The sequence below is a fragment of the Nuphar pumila genome, chromosome 2 (assembly GCF_984573655.1).
Source record: "Nuphar pumila chromosome 2, dmNupPumi1.hap1.1, whole genome shotgun sequence".
NCBI classification, from domain to species: Eukaryota; Viridiplantae; Streptophyta; class Magnoliopsida; order Nymphaeales; family Nymphaeaceae; genus Nuphar; species Nuphar pumila.
Genome location: NC_143250.1, coordinates 117789555 through 117807600, shown reverse-complemented (window position 1 = coordinate 117807600; position 18046 = coordinate 117789555). Strand labels below are relative to the sequence as shown.

Genomic DNA, 18046 nt, shown 5'->3' with positions numbered 1-18046 from the left:
ACCTAGCCGACTGCTCGGCTGGGCCTGAGGGCCTGACAGGGCCTGGCTGGTCAGGCCAGCCGAACAGGTTCGGCTAGTATGACAGCCAACCACCCCTTTTTTTTGTTTTTCAAGACCTGCCTAGCCGAGCCCCACTCGGCTGGGCCTAGTAGGCTTGGCAGGCCTGCACCTGCCAGCCGACTGCTGGGCTTGAGAGCATGCTGGGCCTGCCCGTAAGCCCAACAAAACAGCAAAATATATATATATATATATATATATATATATATGCTTTCTAGTATGCATGTGTGTGCAAGTTTATCACACAGGTACGCATGCATGTGCGTATTTAAAATCCAGCATGTATGTACATATAATTTTCCATTCAGATATACCTGTATATCCAGATTCACTAACAAGTGAGCACACTTATGCAGAATTACATCTAGGTATGCATATATAGACAAATTCGCTTGCAATATATACATGCACATGCTGAGTTTTACATTCAGTTTTCACATGAATTCTTTATACAAATAATTGTCATGGAACATACAACTAAACCTACTGTTTTAACATGAACCCATGCAAAAACACATCAATTCACGTATGCATGAATATACATATTTTCATTCAGTTATGCATGCACTGGGGCGTAGCTAGGATTCATGTGAGGGGGCAAACAGGGGTGTAGCAAAAAAAAAATTATTTGTGTGACAGTCGGGGGTTCGGGGGCAGCGCCCCCTAAATTTTTTTTTTGAGATAAAATAAAAAATGGCTACAATTATTAATAAAAAATCTATTTCATATGGACAAATCAAACTATTTGCTGCAGTCAGGGCTGGGCTAGGACTGGGCTGGGCTACAAAAATGGATAAAAATCTATTTCATATGGAATCAGGGCTGAGATAGGACTGGGCTTTTAATTTTTTTTTTTAACTGTTTCGGGAGGCAGGACTGGGCTACAACCCAGTTCTGCCCCCCCCTAGCTACGCCTTTGTGCATGCATGTATAGTTTCATATTTCAGCATTCATATGCATATTCACACTCAATAATATAAGCATGTTCAGATTTGCATATACTCATAAAACAATAATGATGCTTATGCAGATTTTCAATTGGGTATGCATGTACAACCAATTCATTTACAAGAATACATGCAAATGCTTATTTTTACATTCCGTTTTCAAGATTTTTTATGCACTAAAGCTGGGCCAGATTTGCACATGTTTCAAGCATGGTAAATATGTCCGGATTTTAGTGATTCACAACACATAATGAGAGATATATACAATACACGCATTAATGTGTATTTTCCTCAAAACAAACCCCAAAAAAGAGAAACATAAAACCCATTTTAGAGTAAATATTCAGATTTACTCTTTTCACATGGATTTCTACTAAAATCTTGCATGGAAATCAAATCCATGCTCTTTTTCTCATTTGAAACAAGGGAAGAACCCGTACCTTTTACGTAGATAAAAAAAAAATTCAATGGTAAAAACGTTGGATGTTTGAAGAAGAAAGCCCCTTCTTCCTCTCTTCCTTTTTCTCTCTCTTTTTTTTTCTCTCTTTCTTTCCCTCTTTCTTTTTCTCTCTAGGGTTAGACATTTTTTTTTAGCTTTTATAGGCTATAGGGGGTGACGCCCCCCCCTCTCCAACCCCTTCTAGATGGGCTGGAGAGAGAGAACTCTCCCCCTTTATGGACTCTAACAATCTAGTTTCCGAAAATTTCAAAACTCTAAGTGTTGACTTTTTCAAAGTTTTCAATTTAAATAGACTTTCTAAAACCTTCTTTAGCCTACTTAAGCATGTATAAGGACTCTATCAAGGGAGTACTAAACAATCATAAAAATTAAATTTCAGAATTAATTAGTTAATAATTAATTATGAATAAATAAATACCCAGAAACTTTCAGAGGGTACCTTATCTTTTTGGGAGTCTTCTTAGCTCTAAATTAACTTTAATTTAAATATAAAAGTGAATTTAAAGCTAGATTTTGTTGGGTATGGGTTTTGGATCTGGATCCAAAATCTAAATCCATATCCAAACCCTAATTGGGTCTTGGGCTGGATCAACTCCAGATTAATATGGGTCTTGGACAGAGTCCATATCCATATTAATTTGGATCAAATGCATTGGATCCAGTCCGATCCAAATCCGGCCCCGGCCCGTCGAGGCGGTCCTTTTTTAGAAAAACATGATTTTCGGGCCAATCGTAGCCCGAATTTAGAAAAGTAAAATATCGTTACACTCAAAATTTTGAGATGCATCCAATGATATATAACTCGAATTTCGCTTCTAAAATTCATTCGAAAATAACCCGAATTTCGCTTGAATTTAAAAGTTGAAAATAAAACTTTTTCTCACGTTTAAGTGGCTTGTTTAGGCCTTGTCGATGAGACCTGGGCCAAGCCCAGACTCAAAAGACGTAACCTATATCAAGGTTTTACCGATTTTGCTTCTATACTTAGCCAAATTTTTGAAAAATCTCAAACTGACTAAGTGTGAAAATACGCGATATTACAATATAATATATATGTATATATATTTGTGCATGTGTGTGTGTGCATATGGATGGATGTGCGTGTGCATGTGCATATGTGTGTGCCGCACATGCACATGGACAGTCTCAGTCCAACAGTTTCCATCTTTTGTAGGCCTCCCAAATGGTAACATGTGTGTGCGTGTGTGTGTGCATGTCAAACACAATACAAGAATGGATGAAAACAACCAGATGAATGGATGAAATGATTTGACATAATAGGTAATGACTTAGGTTTGGATCGGGTCATATATTGCATGACCTGTACCCATGAAGTATTAGTTAGGGCTGGACAACGGGCCAGACGACCCATGACCTGGCCTGAATGGATTAGGCCTGGGCCTAGTTTTCAGGAGAAGCCCCTTATTTCGAACCGGGCTTAAACCCAACCCGACAAAATCTCGGGCTAACGGGCTATCTGTGGGCTATATATAGAGTGGTGCGCAGGTACTGATGGAATGCCTGTGGCCGTCTATTACAGGGTGTGTTGGACGACCACAATAAAAAAATGTGAAAAAGGGGGCAAAACACACTATTTGCATGTTTTTTTCCCTTTAGCGGTGGTCAAAACCGCCCCTAAAGATCCCAATGCATTTTAGCATTTTTTGCGTTGGCCGTCCATCAAGCCCCGCGATGGATGACCAGCGCAATTGCGCAGGTAACTGCACTCCTAAGGGTTGCACATCTACCACTTTTTCTATATATATATATATATATATATATATATATATATATATATATATATATATATATATATATATATATAAAGGGTTAAGATTTGTTACAGTCGATTGTAGGTGCAATCGACTCAGCAAATGCCCCCCCCCCCTCCCCTTTTTTTTTTCACTCACATATAACGCTATAGTTGTGATTTACATGTTTTGTTTAGCGGGAACTGGCTTTTGGATCTCCAGAATCTGACCTGTATGCAGGTTTTTCCAGATCCAAAAATCAATGGCTATGAAGCCGTCGATTTTTCCCCTCATAAAAACACGTTTTTTCTTCGAAAAACATGATCCTAGAGTTGGTTCCTACTAAATCGAGCAGGCTGAACACATCTATGAGCTTAGATTGTGTCAAAACAACTAGCATCGCGAGATTCAAACTAGATTGTAGGTACAACCGATTGTACCAAATATAACCCCCACCCCCTCCCCCCCCCCCCCCCACATATATATATATATATATATATATATATATATATATATATATATATATATATATATATATATGGTGGTTCTGTACCATGATACCTTACTGTCGGACACACTCTTGTTCCATGGATCTGGCCACCGAATGATAGATCTAGCAGTACAGATGTATTTAGTATGATTTATTTACTGTGTTAGAGGGTTTTATCACGTCAAATACACCACGAGATTCATTTTTAAGATGATAAAAAAATCAATGGCTCACAATTTATGAAAATATGGGTGCTTTAGAAATGACATAAAACATCTTATTTGAGCCAGCTTTAACACATGAAAATAGTAAATAGAACATGCTAAAGATCATCTAAAGGCTAGATTTTTCTTTTGGAGCCTAGATCTATGTAAATCAAGTGCGTACCACCATAGAAGCACCCATATATATATATATATATATATATATATATATATATATGGTCAAGTATGTGATTCAGAAAATGGATCCATCTTGGATCCCATCTATTCTTTTTCATCTTTTAATTTTTCGTTTAAAGAACCTATATATTCAAGGAAACAAATGAGAAATGTTGTGAATATACGATGACTTGCAACCTGGCCTGACCTGGTCCTAATTAGGACCATGGGCCCAACTGGTGGGCCGTGGGTTTTGTATTAGACCCCGGCCTGACCCAGTTGGTCAATGGGTCGGGCTTGACCAGGCCTGGCCCATCAACGGCCTGGTCAAGCCCATCCAGTAAACAGGCCAGGCTGGCCCGGTCCACCCATTGTCCAGCCACTAGTGTCAACATGGCTCAACAGTTGTACAACACCAGAGGATTATCGATCCCATGTCAAACCTCCTTTATAACAAATAATCATTGTTGTGGCTTATTTATATGCTGATTGGGCTGGAAATTTGTAGACTAGACGGTGAGTATCTAGTTACTGTTCATACTAATTTGCATTTGGACTCACAGAGTAACTGAAATACAGGGCAATAGCTAGAATTCATAGAGGATAAGCATCATGCAATGACTTTCATCAGAGGATAAGGAAATCCCTTCCAATCACAGGGCAATATCCATTTTAATGAACTCTATTCAACGGAACAGAACAAAACACATTGAGATTGATAAACAATTAGCTGAACAAAAGGTGGAAAATGAAGAAACTGAACGACATTTCTAATTGAGTTTCAGTGTGCAGACATCAAGACAAATTGTCTAATTTTATGCATGACACAAATTTGATCAAGTTCAAACTTTCCATGGTACACACTGTGCTCACTTAGACAACAGTTGTTAGAAATAGAGACGTAGAGGATTTCAGCCTTTCTTAATATTAGTATGAGTCAAATCCCAAATGAAGGATTTAAGGAATGCCTTCCCTCAAAATAAGGTTTCTCCATTCCTCTCTTCTCCATTTTCTCTACATCAAATTGCAGGCAGGTATTATGAAATCTATGCTGCCAAAATGCGACTCTGACAATGTAACCATCTTAAATGTCCTTATTTTTTGGTTCAGCACTTCCTCTCTTCAATGGTGAAATTTGAATTATAACTAAGCATGGACAATACGTGCAAATATCCAGCAAAATGCATCGATTGACCCTTATCAACTTTTTAGGTGACCCTTACATGGAGATTTTTGTTGTTAGTTATAAGCTGATTTTAAGTAGGAATGGGGGACCAACAAAGATTTGAGTGAATACCATGTGAAAGAATATTGAGCACCTCAGATTTTCGTCTTCCTATGGTAGCAGTGAATGGAGAAATAGGATTTAAAGCGAACTTCTTGTAAATGGGGCAAGGCTTGCTGATGCTGCTAATGACGATGACACTGGATGTCTAAAGCTGTGGAGCTCATCAATGAGCTGTTTGTTTTCATCATATGCACAGTGAATCTGAAGCTCGATGGAGAAATTTATTCTGAAGGTAGTAGGTATTTTCTTGTTTACTTTCAGGAAGTAAAACAGGAGTTATCGCTGTAAATTTCCTTCCAGGATACTGTTGATTGATTCTATTTGATGTAAACAGTCTACAGAATTAGATTGATTGATGCTTGTGCATTGTGGAGTTTGGCTTCTAATTGCAAGAATTAATGACTATATAGTATGTTGGTGCTCAATTTGTTGACCGCTAGTCCATATTCTTTGTCTGCTGATGTTCAGTTGGTTACACATAAGCACTTTCAGATTTTGGAATCAGCTGCTGCTAGGTGTAATTGGCATGCTTATATAGGGTAAGCTTACCTTCTGATGATTATGAAGAGAATACCGTATGGGAAAGCTTGAAGAATATTTAGATATACTAACTTCCCCTTGGAAGAGTTGTTCATTGGCTGCTGTTAAATATTTTTGATGATAATATTGTATGCTTCTATCATTCATCTTTGTTTGACTTGTCAATGACTTTTCCTGCTGTCCATGTTTATGTTAACTGTGGTAATGTTCTCTATTATAGATCAGTATTTTGTTTTCCTTTTAATATAATGTGACATTAATGTGTCATCGACCTGTTTTTGCCTTTGTGGTAAAGGAAATCTGGAACAGTCCATATTCAAATGAGAGCTTTCCAGTATATGCAGAAGACATTGATGCTGGTGGTAATGCATCTCCATCATCCTCAATGCTGTCTGAAGTTGCTCGCCTTAAGCAAATTACAATAGTTGGTGGGTCTATACCAGAACGCTGTGGTGATCGATTATACAATACCTGTTGCATTTTCGGTGCAGATGGAAAGCTGAAAGCTAAGCATCGAAAGGTCAGGAATTTGACTTATATGAGTAGAAGGCTGTTATGCCAAACCAAAGATATTGCTTACAGGCATCCACAAAGAAAGAAGTTATCATTACTCAGTCTATGTCTTCTGATGGCTTCTTTGTTCTTTTCCTTTCCTTTCTTTTCTTATTTTACTATAAAAATAGTAATATAGTTCTGATCAAGTGAGATTTCCGACTGAAAGCACATTTTAACTGCAGATACACCTGTTTGACATTGACATTCCAGGGAGGATTACTTTCAAGGAATCTAAAACACTTACTGCAGGAGAAGCACCAACTATCGTAGATACAGGTTTGTAGCTCTTGCTTGCTCATACAAGGTCTCTATGTTTGATAACTTTATGGTTTGACTGGTGTAAATATTATAGAAATTCAAAATGGTACAAAAGGATATGAATCAGAAATATGTGTCAATATATCTTCTTATTGTTCATATTGTGTTTATGCACCAACTTGATTTACAAGCATCATAGCATTGCCAGATGATGTTTATTCTAGGGTTGTAAGCGGCTTCCAATGGAGATTCGTGAAGGAGCAGAGGAAACTACTCTTGGGGTGGGATGGGCATCAAACAAAGTAGTTTGCAAACTGCATGAGTTAGGTTCACTGAGAGTTTAATAGAGTTCATTCAATAGGTAAACAAACCAAATTCAATCCTAAAATTAGGATCTTCTTAGTAAATGAACCAGGCTCGATTATTAAACTTTGCTTGACAAGGGTTCAATAAGCTCATTAAGAGATAGATAAGGTTACACTATATAGGGTATCTTATGTGCAAATAAATTTTCCTTTGTATTTGTTTCTATATTTGACAAAGTCTAAAGAGGTTCTACCAGAGGAGAAAACTTACCCTGGTCTGATGGAGGCAATGCCACAACTGGGGATTCCAGTCAGGTGGTTGATAGAGAGGGAGGTTTTGGTCTGCTGCAGAGAGGGTCTCCATGAAGATACCAGAACTATGCTTCTTCCTCAACTCAGAGCAAGAAAAAGAGACGGAGACGTTTGTCTGTCTGCCTGTCTTTCTCTCTCTCTCTCTATATATATATATATAGATATTGATATAGGGGTAATATTTTCTACCCTCATGGGTAGGGAACGCCCTAGTGAAAAAATGTAATATTTTAATTTTTTGTTTCAGTTTTTTTGCACATCTGGCCCTCGAGATATTGTGAAATATCCTCTTGGAAGATGTGTCCTGCACAACAGACGAAAGAAAGAAGAGGGAGAAGAGAAAGACCTAGAAACTGAATACGCCTCAACCCATCCTAGGGTGACGCCTCATCATATATAAATATATAACTCAGCTATGCTTAAGTACAATTTTGTCCTCCGGTACGTGAATAAAAGACAACTGTATATGGTGAATTGGGTCTTGGATCTGGATTCAAACCCGATTCACGTACTATAATCTTAACATGCCCCCTCAAACTGAACATGGTTAAGAACCATGAACAATTTGGATTTCAAGTTCTAATAATGATTTACAATAAGAGCCTTGGTAAATAGATCGGCCACCTGGTCTCCTCCTCTAATAAACATCGGCTGGATTTCTTTTGCCTCTACCTTTTCTCTGATAAAATGATGATCTATCTCTAAATGTTTCATTTTTCCATGCTGAACCAGATTTGTAGAGATGGCCACAACACTCCGGTTGGGATATATGTTGATGCAAACTGAATAATATATGTTTAATCCATGCAATTTCTATGGTAACGGCTGTCATAGTACAATATTCTCTATGTCACAGGGATTCGGCTAGCAGGGTGCCGCACCCGCGTTGACAAGACGCGCTGCGGGTGCGGTCAACCCGACCTTGGGTGCGGTCAACGCACCCAGGGTCATTTTGGTCCAATTTTTTCTGACTTAAAAAAATGTTTTGCATAGAATTTTTTTTTAATATATGTCACAGGGATTCTCCAACTAGGTGTCGCACCCGCACCCGCACCCACACCCGATGCGGTCAACCTAACCCTGGGTGCAGTCAACGCACCCAGGGTCATTTATGTCCAACTTTTGGACTTTATATATATATATATATATATATATATATATATATTTTATATATATTTTTGCCGCATCCCCGCAACCGCACCCGTACCCGCACCCGCACCCGCACCCGCACCCGCACCCATGTGACAAAATATTCTTCTTTCATACTCAAACATGACACCGTTTTTCTGCTTCTTACTAGCCTAAGACACTAAGTGAGAACCCAGATAAACTCTATAACCAAAGCTGAATATCGAGCCATGACAACAACTATGAATATTATCTGATTGAGGAGTCTTCTCAAAGATATGAGCTTAGTCATCTCTAGTCCTTCGAAGATGTGCTGTGATAATAAGAGTGCTATCTACATTGCAAGCAACCACACCTTCCATGAACGAACCAAGCATATAGAGATGAATTGCCACTATGTCCGAGAGAAATACTTGAGAGGAACTATTGAGCTGCCCTATGTGACTTTAGAATGTTAGCTAGTGAACTTTTTCACTAAGGCCTTTCCTTTACCTCGTTTTTTATCCCTTCTTAGCTAACTTTCGGTGAACACACCGTAAGTTTGAGGGTAGTGTTAAAATATAGTGTATTGTAAATGTACTATGTATATATATATGTGTGTATATATATTGTTCTTTTATGTAAATTGAAATACCCATCAGGGGTATTTCAGTCTTTTCACAGATATAATAGGTGTCAGCCCACTAGGGGCTGATTGGTAAATTGTTTTTTGTATTTTTTGTGTACTTTATAGCTGTTGGGCCAAGTCCAACTAGACGTTGGACTGGTCACAACGACTATATTAGTAGCCGTTGGGGATGCTCCAATGTCTAGTTGCACCAGCCCTTGTGTGTTCTAGTATGCCTATTTAAAGGCACACTCGTATTTCTTATGCTTTTTCCTAGCATTTCTCAACTGAATAACATTTTATTTTTTATATTGTGCTTGCCCATAGTGGCTCTTGTATGCACTTGTGCTTTTGTGATTGCTTTCACTTGATTGTTGTATTGTCCCTTGGTGGACCGGTGCGTGTGCACTCTTTATTGTATTCTTGTTCTTAGTGGGTTTTCCATTGTATTTCCGCTTGCTTCATTACACATATATCCTAGTTTGTTTCTGCAGACCTCTGTCCTAGTTCCATAGTTCATGAACATCTGGCCTCTGCAATAATTAAGGGTCTGAACTCTGAATGGTTTCTCGCCCTTAGCAATGGCCTACTGATAGTGAGGTGAGAAAGGGAGGCCTTTAAAACATGCTGAACCTTCTCTGTCACACATTCATATAAGATATATGTGCTGTACAATAGCTATACTTTTTCCTATTTACTGTCGTGGATTGAGGGGTTCCACATTAACAACCAAGTAACCAACCTGATGCCAATGTGGGCAATGGTTCTGCATATAGTCGCCAGGTGAGAAAGGGAGGCCTCAAAAAACATGCTGAACCTTCTCTGTCACACATTCATATAAGATATATGTGCTGGACAACAGCTATCCTTTTTCCTATTTATTTTCGTGGATTGAGGGGTTCCACATTAGCAACCAACCTGATGCCAATGTGGACAATGGTTCTGCATATAGTTGTCAGGTGCTGCTGTAAGAAAATAGTCAGTTTCGATCGGGTTCTATTGGATCCGATTCACCTTGTATTGAATATACACTTATGTAATATTTACTTTGTATTAAGGGTAATCAGGTCAAACCTGAACCCTAATCAGTAATACTAATATCAATGAAAATAAGAGGAAGCCAAGAAAGATTATCATCGGCTGCTTTTCTCCATTGTTCATCTTCTACTTCTTCCTCTTTCTCTCTAAAGTATTGCAGCAGATTTTGGAGGCTCGATTTCTCACATGGCATCAGAGCCAACATCTTCATCCAAGTAGGCCCTAATCAGATCTGTCTTCTCTTCTTCCTTTTAATCTTTCTCTTCTTTTCATGGTTACCTCTTCTTTCCATCTCACATGATTTTCTTATCTTTCTCATCCATTTCTCATTTTTTTCTTCTTCTCTTCCCCCTTTTCGCAATTCCTTTATCTCAATCGGATCAGAATATTTCAAAACCCTCTTTTTCTCTATCGCTGTTCACCTTTTTGGTGAACCAATATTCTCAAAAAAAAAGGAAGGAGGGATATATATATATATATATAATATTTCCTTCTTTCTTTTCTGCCCTTAATAAAAAAAAGGGAAGATACGTGTTGCTGTTCACGTTATTCCCTTTCTTACTATACCAAAAAAAAAGCAAGGTTTGTTTTGCTGCTGTAAATCTTACCCAGCAGTGATCGTGATTTTCTCCTCTTGAAAATCATGTCCCTTTTGATATTCACGTCCCTCAAAGGAAACTCATTAAAATTGACCCCCTTCGAATACCCTATATCTGGGGTCATCACAGTTAAAGGGTTCTCTGTTAAAGTCGAGCAGGGCAAAGAGAAAAAAAAGCTCACATTTTTTTTTCTGTTAATCACAACACCCTTTTCTGCACCCAAGAATCTTCAAATGGCTCAATTTCCTACTCCTCTTTCCATGAACATTTCTCTTCTTTCTCATCTTGTCCCTGAAAAATTAACTACCTCAAATTATCTCATTTGAAAACATCAAATCATTCCTTTCATAGAGAGAGTATGGATCTGATTGGGCACCTAGTTGACTATGATCCTATGCCCTCTGAATACTTGGAAGAGAGAAAAGATAGAGAAGGGAACAATGGGAGTGAACTCACGCGAAACCCTGCAGACCGTCAGTGGATTCACCAGGATAAATTGTTTGTAGCATACCTTTTATCCACTCTTTCTCCGGAAGTCCTTGTCAGTCTGGATGATGGGTTTGAGAGAAAAGGAACTCTGGGATAAACTTCGTGAAGTTTATTTCCAGGTCTCTGAATCCAGGTGAATGCCCTTGAAATCCTAGTTTCAGAACATGAAAAGGAATTCATCTTCTATCATGGAGTACATGAATAAGATGAAAATCATTGCTGATGAACAACCTATCCTTGAAAAGGATAAAGTTAGACAAACTCTTGCTGGACTCAGGCCAGAATACTCTATGCTGGTCATATTTCTAGAGTGTCAGCCGCAACTCTCTACATATGAGGCACTTCGTCCTATCTTACTGCAATTTGAAGCCTCACATGTTCTTAAAGGGAGTGATGACCAACGAGATAAGCCTGTTGAATTTCTCAATATTAATGTGGGGACAAATAGAGGTAGATGTTCAGATCAAGAGGCAGAGGCAGGAGCTATGGACAAGGGGGAAGATGATTACTTCCCTTACTGCAACAGTAACAACAATTTTTTCAGCAGCATCAGAGCTTTCAAAATCATGGAGCTCTTACCTGCCAGCTATGCAAGAAAAGAGAGCATAGTGCGGCTGATTGTTGGACTTACCCAGTTATGGAGTGGCAGCTGGAGCGAAAAAGCTGGAGCATAATACCAACTACATTCAAGTTCATCTGGGAAATGAGCAGCAACATAATCATGAAGCCTTGGCTGCGGCTTTTCAGCAGATGCAAGTGGATTCAACAAAAGGACTTAGGGAAAAGACATGGATCTTAGATTCAGGAGCAAGCAATGATGTTATAGGTGATGAGGGTAAAATTTCTGAACTCAAATCTTATACTGGCCATGGTAAATTTTTTACAGGCGATGAAACTGTTCACCCCATCACCCATATAGGAAAAACTCATGTTTTCAGTGTTCTTTAACTTTGTCTAATACTTTTCTTGTTCCCAGACTCAAATGCAATCTTATGTTTGTCTCTCAGTTTTGTCAGAAAAATAATTCTTCTGTTATTTTTACTCATTTGTCTGTTTGTGTGAAGGGACTGGATTCGAAGGAAACATATGTTGAGGGAGAGAGAAAAGGGAATCTTTATGTGATAAAGAAATCTCCAAAGTTTTAGTTCTTTTCTGAGTCTCAATCTCATTCGAAATCGTCGATTGATCTTTGGCCTCATTATCTGGCGCATTTTGGTCATCCTTTTTTGCAGTCCTTGATTAGTTCTGGTTTAGTGTCTAGTGATAACAACTAATTTATGTTCTAGTTGCTATGTAAAAGTCATCTCTCCTTCCAAATTATCAATAAAAGAGCTTCTTTCCTTTTTGAAATTGTATATTCTGATGTTTGGGGATCGACTCCCGTTGATTCTTATTCTTTGAGTAGATATTATTTGACATTCATAGATGGGTACAATCATTATACATGTGTCTTTTTCATGAAGCAAAAGTTCGAAGTGTTCAACTTGTTTTGTCATTTCCATAACCATGTCAAAACCCAGTTTGGGCAAACCATTACTTGCTTCCATAGTGATGGGGGAGGCGAATACAGTTCCATTGTCTTTAAGGAATATTTACAAATTCATGGCATAATACATCAGAAATCATGCCTTCATACGCCTGAACAGAACGACATAGCTGAGAGGAAGCATGAACACATTGTTGAAAGTGCGATAACGATGATTCATGCTAGTCGAGTTGGCTTGGGATTATGGAGTGAGGCTTTCCATACTGTTGTGCATATCATAAATAGGTTGCTAATGAAAAATTTTGACAACAAAACACCTTATTCTGTCTTATTTAAAAGAGATCCCTCATTGACTGAACTAAAGGTTTGGGGGTGTGTATGCTATGTGCACATTGATCACTTTCAGTGTAACAAAATTCTTCCCAAAGCATCAATATGCAGATTCGTGGGGTATGATGATGAGCATAAAGGGTATCACTGTTGGAATCTAGTGAAACGTTACATAATCATATCCAGACATGTCATTTTTTATGAGGATAACTTTGTTTTTACAGAAAAGAACTCTAATGCAGAAAAATCTCTCTTGTCTCCTCTATATAATGATATGCAAGACTGGATGCACATGTCTCTATTGCAAAATACCAATGCAGATTGTTGTGAGGCTCATGGTGATTTTTTGTGTGGCGACCCACATAACATTATACAAAAAGAAGATACAATTGATCCTTCTTGGATACATCAACATGTCTCCTCTGATGATGAACAAGATATTCCATCACCTCATCTACCTCCAGCAGACATGTCTATCATCGATGACAGACAGTATGGGCAAGTTTATCAAAGAAGGGCAAAATAGACAGAACAATTCAGTTCAGTAAATAAACCATGACACATGGCAAAAAGAAACACAGACTGAACTGCAAATCAGCCCGAGAAAAGCACCCTATCGACAAGTGGGTGTGTTATGATGCCTTCAACCTCGGTTATCAGATATACTTTCATACAATAATGGAGATTTGAGAACCCAAACATTATTTGGAAGCGGTCAAAGATTATCGACAGATTGAGGCCATAAATGAAGAAAATGTGTGCATTACATACTTATAGAACATGGAAGATAGTGGACATACCTATTGATAAAAACGTGGCTGGCTGCTAACTGGTATACAAGGTAAAAAAAAGGCAGATAGCAGTATGGAAAGGTTTAAAGTACGACTTATAGAAAAAGGATATACACAGGAACACGAGTTAGACTATGATGATACATTTAGCCCTGTGAATAAAATGGGGACTATCTAGTTGGTATTTTGTCTTGCCATGATGTATGATTGGAGGATGCATCAGATGGATGTAAAGAATGCTTTCAGAGCTTAAAGAGGAGGTCTATATGGAGTAACCTCTGGGGTTTGCAGAAAGAAATCCAGCAAATAGGATTTGTCTTCTACAGCGATCATTGTATGGATTAAAACATCCTTTAAGAGCCTGATTTCAAAGATTTTCAAATGATATCCAAAAATATGTTTTTCAGAGAAGTCGGGTAGATTACTCTCCTTTCACTTGCATTGGAGAATATGAAATTACCATTCTATTAATATATATTGATGATATTGTGATTACTGGTAGTTTTGACATGCATGCGACAAAATTAAAAGAATACTTGAAAGCAAGTTTTTTTATGAAGGATCTGGGGATCACAAATTCTTTCTAGGAGTGAAAATTGAACGAACTGCAGACTGAATGTTCCTTTCCCAGCAAAAATATTTCATAGACTTGCTTAAAAGGTGTGAAATGAAAGACTGTAGGCCAATATCTACTCCTATGCCTGTTAATTAGAAATTGAGGATTGATGAAGGACAACCCATTCAAGATGTAAGGAACTACAAAAATATAGTAGTAGTGCTGCAATACCTGAGTTTTACTTGCCTAGATATCACTTATGCAATAAGTTAGGTGCAATGTTGTGAAAAGCGTTGACGGGTAGCAAAGCTTCTACCAAAAAATGAAGTGAGACGCAAAGTGTAAGCCTTTTTTTTGAAAACTTAAAAAAAAACTTTAAAAAATATCTAAAAATACAAATAAATAAAAGAAATTCTTTATTGATGAAGCAACAACCAATAAGAAATAAAAAATCTCAAATAAATACCGGAAAATATGAGATTATGTAAAAGTAACATTAATGCAACAACTTGATCTATGTAAGTATCTAACAAATAGGAAGGAAAATAGCAAGGCCATTCTTAACAGAAATCATCTGTTATTGGGTAAAGCATAACAAAAATTTTATGTGGGGAAGGAAAACATGATTTACATTCATAACAGAAATTATCTGTGGAGAAGGAAAACAAAATTTACATTCATAACAGAAATTATAAATAATTCAATGGATTATATAAAGCCTGCAAATTACATAAAGCGAGAGATGAGAGAGACCGAAAGAGAGAGGGAGAGATAGACAGACGAGATAGATAGCGAGAGAGGGATGAGAGAGAAAGGAGGGCTAGAGAGATGTGAGTGCCCTAAACCCTCGGGCCTCCCCTCATTTTGGGTCAAATGGGGGCTTTGACCCCCATTTGACCCGAACACCCATTTTACCCGAAAACCCTGATGCACACCTCGCCATGAGGTGTACGCCTCATAGCCTATGAGGCGCACACCTTAGGGAATTTATTCTTTATCAGTGCGCCTCAAGGCTCAAGGGGTGTTGCCTCGTGGTTTGGCGCGCTTTTTGCGCCGTGAGGCACACTTTTCACAACTATGGTAAGGTGTCACAATTTATGCATTATCCCTAAGAAGGGCATATGAAAGCTATAAAATGAATTCTAAGGTAGGCGACCTATGTTATCTTCCCAATTGACATGATCCTCTAATTATTTTTGGATTCATAGACGCAGAGTGGGCAGGAGATCCTAATATGAGGAGGTCTATTTTAGGGTATTGTGTTTTCTTGGGAAATAACCCAATATCTTGGAGTAACAAGAAACAACGTACTGTGGCTAGATCAAGTGCAGAGTATCATTCTATAGCATATCTAGTTGGCGATGTCACCTGGATTCATCATCTTTTGTCTACTTTGAATCAAAAGATTGGGTGCTCTATCATATACTGTGGCAACCAAAGTGCTATCAAGATTTTGTTGAATCCTACCCATCATGGCAGGACAAAACACATTCAAATAGATCAACATTTTATTCGGGAAAAGATTGAAGATAGGGAGATTGAAGCGAAGTATGTTGATTCAAATAGTCAGGTAGTTGATATCTTCACCAAGGGACTTACAAAGGCAAGATTCTGGTTCTTGAAGAGCAAGCTGTCCATGATCCAATCTGCATGTATGGCTTGAGGGAGGCTGTAAGAAAATAGAGTCAGTCTGGATCGGGTCCTATTGTATCCGATCCACCTTGTATTGAATGTACACTTATGTAATATTTACTTTGTATTAAGGGTAATCAGGTCAAACCTGAACACTAATCAGTAATATTAATATCAATGAAAAGAAGAGACAGCCAAGAAAGATTATCGTGGGCTGCTTTTCTCCATTGTTCATCTTCTACTTCTTCCTCTTTCTCTCTATATTGCTGCAGGTTTCAGAGGATCGATTTCTCACTGCTGCTACTTTGGGTTATGACCAGTTTCCAGAGTATTGGAGGCTAATTGTTACTGCAAATTATCTTTACCACACCACACAGAATCTTCGGGTCTTTGCAACCTGCAACGTGTCAGCACAACCTCTGTGGTCCTGCATGCCACAACATTTTCTAGAGATGGTTCCATTATCAATTTCAGGAACACCAAGCGGCAGGATGCTTCTTAACTATCTACTTATTTTTATGAAGTTTGTAATGCTCCACTCCATCTAAATTGCAGTCGTTGGTTTTAGTGTTTGGTTGCAAAACTGTATCCATTAGGCTTCTCTTTCTATGACATTATGCCCACCAATGCTGACCTTTTATCTATTACATATCCATTTGGCCACAGTGGATGCACTTGTGGAATGAGCCATGTATATGACTAGCTGGAACTATGGATTATGTTTGGATCTTATTGCAAATTAGCTTATATTAATGTTTCATTATCATGCATGATGAGTTTTCACTTGCACACGTACGTTTGCGTGTGTATGTGTGTGTGTGTGTCTGTACATTTGCATTTATTAGGACCCTTCTATTCTTTCCTGAATATTGGGAAAAGTTTACCCATGACTGATGTCTATTGGTGAAGTTTGTACTATTTTGCATTACTTTCCATAAACTCTGACAAGGAAAGCATACTGATTGACTTGTGTTTGTACTATTTTGTGCTACTTTTGATAAACTCTGACAAAGAATAACATGCTTGATTGAAATTTCAATGGCATGAAAATTGCTCCTTTTCTTGTGTGTTATTAACTTATTATCATCATTTATGAGAGTTTCTGATGCAGTGAGTTTGATTGCAAAGTTGTGAGGATCATTAGATGTAATTTGTTATCATGAATATAAAGCTATCAGTTAAAGCAATTAGTTAGGTTCAGCTCTTGATGGTATGCTAATAGTGGTTATCTTATTGGGTTTTCTCCAGTCATGTAGTGGATGGAGATTTTCATTTTTTGGGTTATCCATGTTATTTCAATCGTGTCACTATAAATTTCATTTTTTAGGTCTTTACGTTGCTTCAGTCATGAGGATATTCTATACCTGGTTGTTTAAACTTTTGTAAGTTATATCTAGGACCTGATCTTTGTTGGCTTTAACCATAAAGAATACCAAAGAGCACTATGACTTGAATTATTAGGTAAGATTCTTGTTTTTGTGGAATCATGCCTTGTCAAGATTCTCTCATGGTGTGCTCCCTGTTTCTGTGGACTGGAATTTTTTCTCTCTTTTGCTTCTATTATTTGCTGCAACTTTTCATACTTTAGGTAGGCATACATTTTGACTGACTGATTATTCAGGCATAAAAAAGCCTTATGATCACTGCTTGGTTGCAGATGTGGGGCGAATTGGTATTGGTATATGTTATGACATCCGCTTTCAAGAGCTAGCCATGTTGTATGCTGCAAGAGGTCCATCTCTTTACTTATTGAAAGATGATTGGCTTATCCAGTCACATCAGTTTCACTCTTTATTTTGTCTGGAAGCATTGATTGAAACATGTTTTTGATTTTTCCTATGGGTTGCTCATGCACCAGAAACACACACACATGTATATATATGTATGTATGTATGCATTAATTTTTCTACATATATTTCTGCCTGCTTGTGTGCATGTGCATGCATTTGTACATGCCTATGGGCATGTGTGCATGTGCTTGCGTGCCAGTAAAGTAGCCCTACCAAAGGAGGTGATGTGTTAAGGCCATGTTGTCTTGGGATCCTTT

The 18046-nt window shown here is 38.0% G+C and overlaps 1 protein-coding gene across 3 annotated transcripts in view; it reads left to right on the top strand.

Annotated features, from left to right (window-relative positions):
• The window catches only part of LOC149846890 (omega-amidase, chloroplastic-like), a 67595-nt gene that overhangs the window by 16787 nt on the left and 32762 nt on the right, over positions 1–18046 (top strand). For 2 of the 3 annotated variants that reach the window (XM_089998192.1, XM_089998194.1), the window contains exons 3-5: positions 6209–6433; positions 6651–6744; positions 17657–17731. In XM_089998192.1, the coding sequence (XP_089854318.1) occupies positions 6209–6433; positions 6651–6744; positions 17657–17731 (394 nt within the window). The remainder of the gene's footprint in view (positions 1–6208; positions 6434–6650; positions 6745–17656; positions 17732–18046) is intronic. The other variant, XM_089998193.1, reaches the window with a different exon arrangement.